The sequence below is a fragment of the Glandiceps talaboti genome, chromosome 4 (genome assembly GCF_964340395.1).
Source record: "Glandiceps talaboti chromosome 4, keGlaTala1.1, whole genome shotgun sequence".
In the NCBI taxonomy this organism is placed as follows: domain Eukaryota; kingdom Metazoa; phylum Hemichordata; class Enteropneusta; family Spengelidae; genus Glandiceps; species Glandiceps talaboti.
The window spans coordinates 26,236,109-26,242,073 of NC_135552.1; the positions used below are offsets into that span (position 1 = coordinate 26,236,109).

General features: G+C 35.5%; 1 protein-coding gene across 1 annotated transcript; it reads right to left on the reverse strand.

Annotated features, from left to right (window-relative positions):
- Window positions 1-593: 593 nt before the first annotated feature.
- On the reverse strand, window positions 594-5,758 carry LOC144433878 (U1 small nuclear ribonucleoprotein A-like). The gene is made up of 7 exons (XM_078122270.1): window positions 5,606-5,758; window positions 5,146-5,218; window positions 4,499-4,671; window positions 3,961-4,066; window positions 2,982-3,131; window positions 2,331-2,439; window positions 594-1,813 (listed from the first exon to the last, which is right to left on the reverse strand). The coding sequence occupies exons 2-7, from the start codon at window positions 5,207-5,209 to the stop codon at window positions 1,654-1,656; spliced, it is 762 nt and encodes a 253-aa protein (XP_077978396.1). The 5' UTR covers window positions 5,210-5,218; window positions 5,606-5,758; the 3' UTR covers window positions 594-1,653.
- Window positions 5,759-5,965: the final 207 nt, after the last annotated feature.

Here is a 5,965-nt window from a genome sequence, read left to right on the forward strand (position 1 = left end):
GCAGAACAGGAAACTATCTCTAACAATGTGTGTGCTAACTGGTAAAACAAGAGGGGGGGGGGGGGTTAATGAAGTGCGACCTTTACGGTCACATGGAACGGTTTACGTTCGTGTGGGTGTTTTGAGCGAGTGATGACCATAGTCTATAGTGATGACGTATTAGTGTATCATGTTCACATTTCTCTATTAAAATGTGTACACATTTTGGCTACATAAAGTTTAATGAGAGCATAAAGTAAATATTTATAAGCTTGTGTTTCATTCCTTTAGTTTTGTGTGGTTTGAAAGTAACTGGCCACGTTTCTGCAAATTCAAAAGCTGAGAGATACTAGTATACAGTTTGAGTCAAGGTAACTTTGAATGTTCACCATTATTCAAACTTAGAAAGTTCACAGAAAGTAGGAGTGTTGTATTTCTGGAGATACTGATATTTTACGGTCAAATCAACTCATTTACCAAAACTTGGGATCTGGTTATAACCTAGAATTCAGTCATTTTGGGGAGTTTGCTTTTGCATTTCCCTATTGGTTGGGGAATTTCAACCTTGACTATAATTATCAAGCATACAACTATTTCCATTAGTTTGTGACTGAACAGAAATTTTATTTAAAAAGTACAGATCAAAAATATAAAACATCACAACAGTTGTAAGTCAACAAGACACTTCAGTAATTGAAGAAACTGAACAATGTGTGTGTGAGTTCGCAACCTCTGATCATGTGTAGAAATGATGTTATGTTAGCCAGATAGTGCAATGACTAACACTTCACCAACTGTACTGTTCTTTGTCATAAGCCCCAGTACAATGCTTATGACAGGGGTATCTGTTTACATGTAATCAACAGAAACAATGGCAGTGGTTCCTCTCAACCTTTGCACATGCAATTTTATCTACGAAGGAAATTTATTGAACAATATTTTTTTGCGACAAACCTGGAATACTTCATCATTTCCACTTGTTGGGTATATATTGTGTTTTGGGATGATGCAACCAAACAACTCAAATAACAGAATGAATCATTTACCATTCTCGCTTTCTGATTTGACTGAAAACCATTGTCCAGCCATTGTCTTTGGGCTACCATCTTTACACATTTTGTGAATTTCTACTCTGCACGGGAAAACTGAGAGGAACCACTGGTCATAAACCCAAGTGCAATGTTTATGACGACTTTGACAAATACTAAACAAAACACAAAAATTGGTGAAATACTTGCACTGCCACAGGAATTATATATATCCATAATTGTGAGACTGAAAGAGGTTTTACAAATAAGGGAATGTCTCAGTGCAATGTTTACAACAAGGGACATTGTTTATTAAACTGAATCACAAGCTGTGGTGCAATGCCTGTGATCCAAACCTACCACTGCACCAGCTCCAGCATTACAAAACTTACCACCATGTCCTGCTACATGCTGGATAAGGCTAAGGCTGTATTGGTATCTCCTTAGGCTTATGACAACATTTACAAGTCTTACCAGGAATGTCAGTCGCAATGTCTTACCATTCAAAATAAAAACATTCTAATACCAACCCTCATTCAGTCTCCTTACCTGGTATTACATGTATAATATTGCAAATGAAAAATGACCTTTTTAAAAGTATGATTCTTAATTTTTAATGGGGAAACATATCCAATAGTACTGAATGTTACTTCTTGGCAAAAGAGATTTTCATGGCATTCGTTGGCGTGATTTTGAAGCCTTGTAGAGCATCTTTGGCAACTCCTGCTTGCGTCTCATTTTCAAATTCTACAAACGCAATGTCATGACGACCTGGCACAAGACGAACTTCTTTGAAGGCTTGGAACCTGTAACAAGGAAACAGAAACATAATTATTACCCTCTGGAAAACTTGCAATGTTTGAGCTGAGACGAGTTCTGACTATAAAAATGTTTTGGCCATCAAAAATTATTTTAATAAATAATTGGATAACTGGTGAAAAAAGGTTTGTTTTCATGTACTCAGGGGTGAGTAATTAACAATATTTGCTCTGCTGGAAATCTTATTCAGTTTGTTCTTTTCTCTTGTAATATGTTTGTTTTCCTTAATTTGTAAGTTATTTATCCTTTCATACTGAAGTACTGTCGTACTAGTGCTTTTCATTCCTAAATACAAAATAACTTGAATGAACTGAGTGGTGGAGCTCTACTGTGTATAGCATGAATCAACAATCTGACAAAAATATCACCAGCTTTGCTTCCCCCTTGTTTGTTCTTGTTTTGATTAGTAAGCAAGTATTTGAGTCATAAAACATAACCCAGGTGGCATTCAGCTATTGTTGTTTTAAAAAAAATAAATGTTACTACTACTCCTAGGGAACTTACTGGTTAAACAACATCTGCAACATCGTTTCATTTGTCTCTTCTGGTAAGTTGGTTAAGAATAAAATATTGTTTGGTGGTTGTTCCTGCATTGGTTGTGCTCCTCCTGGTGCTGTGGGTGAGTAAAACAAACAAGTTTTAAGTATCATATTTGTAGAGAACAATCTACTGCAGGTACAGTATAGTGTGACATTCCATGGCAAGATACCCACTGAGTTTAAGACTTAAATTATAGCACCACCATTCACAAATCCAAGGAGATATTCATACTAACAGCATCTCTAAATGATCCTTAAGTAAAATGTTACTTTTACTGTTGTAAATAAGTGGAGTCTTTGTAACAGAAAATGTATCAACACTTTCCCTGTTACCCTAGATATTTTGTATCCACTTTATCAGTGTAAGTCCTCAACTTATAACCAATGTTCAGACTTCTTATACTCAGGGCTCGCATATCAGAAAACTTTGTCCATGATTTGAAAATCAGACTAAACATAAACTAATTTCAGTTAAAACAGAATTCAGAATTATGAAAAATTGCCACCAAATAAAGTATCTGTTCAATTCATATGACACATTGTGACAATATATAATTATTTGATGTGAATGCATGACAATTTTTCTACATGATAAATTTAATAATAATCTGCCTACCTTGTTGCATTGGTGGTGGTTGTCCCATTAGTGGTGGCATACCACCCATTCCGGGCTGACCCATTCCTGGCATCTGTCCTGGCATTCCAGGTTGTGGTACAGGTACAGCTGCTGCAGCAACTGGTGGTGGTTGCTTTGTCTTCTTCACAACTAGTATTCAGAAAGGAAACATGTACAGCAAATCAATTCACAAATCACTTAGACATTACAAGGACAGAAAAACATACACTATAGTATAACACTAAACGAACTTGAGTCCAGAATACATGTAGTGTCTTGTTCTATAGATTGGTCTGAGAATTGACATACATAACTACTCATGAGGAGATTCCTACTAGCACACAAATTTTGCTGAACATACAACAGCTTAAACAAGAAGTGTTCAACAGAAGACTAAGGTTATTATTTTACATCATAATTACATCAGCACTTTTACTTGTAATTGAGGAGTCAAAGTGTCTTGCTAACTGAACCTCATTCAAGTCAATTGTTGCCAACCATGGATGCTGCTTAGCTACATCACAAGAGCTTTATATAGTCCATGACAACACCACAACAGACATGTTTATGGATGATGTGGGGTTGTAAATAAAAGAGAACCCATAATGATGAATCTTTTAAGTCTAACAAAATAATCAAGTCTTAAAACCTAAAAAGTCGGCATTATGGCAAGTGCTAAGGACAGTGCCACACAAGCACTTTCTGAAAGGTGTATGTCAGATTCATATTACAATTTTGATGATTAGGATTAGTAGAAAAAAGAACGATATATATAATCCTTATTTTACAAGATAGCAAAATAACCTGAGATGGAATAGTATCTAAAACAAGTCAGACTGTAAGATCCTACATAAGACACATGGTTCAGTCCTACTAGGCTTCTTAACCATGCAACTCGAGTGCTGGCTGATAGTATGGAAGTTGGAACAAATGTCATATCTTACAGACCTAAAAACAAGGCTACAATTCCACTATTTACCTTTGACAGGTTTTTCTTCTGGCTTCTTCTTCTCTCTCTTCCTTTCCACGTATGTTCCTTTCATTTTAGCAATGAGGTCAGAGTCTGTCTTAGAATATCCTATCCTCTGTCATACAAACAATACATTTTTTTTAATAATGTGGTTTTAGCAGTTACAACTTGAACTGTTCAACACATTTAAGTTCAAACATTAGTCTGTGTCTCCACCAGTGAAGTACACCATTATCAGAATTCACACCAAAACTTGCATAGCACAACCATTATTTGTAAATGAACTTTACATAATAGTATAGGTAAAATATCAAAACACACATTTTATCTACTTTTACTAAACATACATTTTTCTATACTATATAAATTAAGTCCATGTCAGTCTTTACCAAATTTCCAATTTTTCATTTTTACTAATTTTTCTGTTTTGAAATTGCAGTTCAGTAGAGTTCTTCATGTTTAAGATAACATTATTGAAATGGGGGTCTGGGCACAAGAGAGATTACATACTCTTCACTTGATTATAGATATCCACAGAAAAACTTACCATTGGTTTGTCATAGAAGGGGAAACCTTGCATGGATCTCAGTGCATTGGTTGCACTTCCCAATTCTTTAAATATAACAAATGCCTGTCCCCTCATCTTGAGTGTTTTCATTGCAACAATGTCAAGGATTTGACCAAACTGGGAAAATATTGCATATAGTGACTTCTTCAGTTCTGTAGGAAAAAGGTTATAACATCAATGCGGTTTATCATCTGTTACTTGTATATCTTTATTCTTTCCTACACACCCCAGTGACTTGGCATGATGCATTGATATTGTATAGTGATGCAACATATTGCCATTAATACTGTCTAAAATTCAAGTTTCAATATCATATGGCATAATACATGTAGTGTGTTCACACCAGAAGTAAATACAGATTGGAATATGAATTGTTATTTTCATCCAAAAAATGGTTGTCTTCAATAAAAGTAGACCGGCAATGATTACTACATATATACACATTACATAGGAATCTAAGGATATGTCCACTGTATGTACATGTACATCCCCTCAGTTTTTCAACAAAAGAAAAGGTGGACCCATGAATTCAAATCCCATAATATATGGCAGCAGTTACCCACTTCTTAGTACTGACAAGAAAAGAACTCTAAAGCTCTAACATTAGAATATAATAAATTACTTACCATCCTTCTTAATCTTCTCATTTAGGTTGTTGATGTAAATGGTATTATTTGGTCGATTTTCCATGTTTCTTTACTGACATTTAAGTTAAAGTAACAACATTATCATACTAAATATATTGCCATTCAACTTGTGCCACAAGTTAGAGTTGTGAGGTAAACCACTCTCGAATCGTATCAAAGTCACAGATTTTTGAATAAACAATAATTTAGCATTTCTTTGGAGTTTGCAGCTGGAAAAAGATCTACGTACATGATGCAGTGTACATTATTTTGTCATTGTACATGAAACTATCCAGACTAGACGCGGCAGCCATTTTGGACGCCGCCACACAATAAAGCGACAAACACATGTGACTGACTGACCCAGCTTGAAGACAACAATTCATTGGGCCCTACGGACAGAAATGTCTAGTCATTAATAAAAAGTAAAGTAAAATACACCTGTATGTGCAAAGGATACACTACGGATAATACGTGGCAGTCTGTACTATCTTGAGCACACGAGAGTCCTCTTCCCTCAGATAATCGTTGAGCTAGCGTGGCGCTGTCGGGGGAATTTAGCGCCCTCTTACAGAAGAAATCGGGATAATTTCTCCAGAATTCTATTTTTGAGGGCGCTGTACAAACAACAACCCCCGGGTTGGCTAAAATAAATCTTTCTTTTTCATGTTTTCTTCGAAGAGAGGTTGGTAACCTTTATAAATATTAAGCTTAGTACTGTTTAACATGGTGACAGATTCAAAACCGAACTTTTGCCTCAAGATTTAAACTTTCCACTGCACTACAACAAATAATCATGATTGACCACAAATTAACGGAT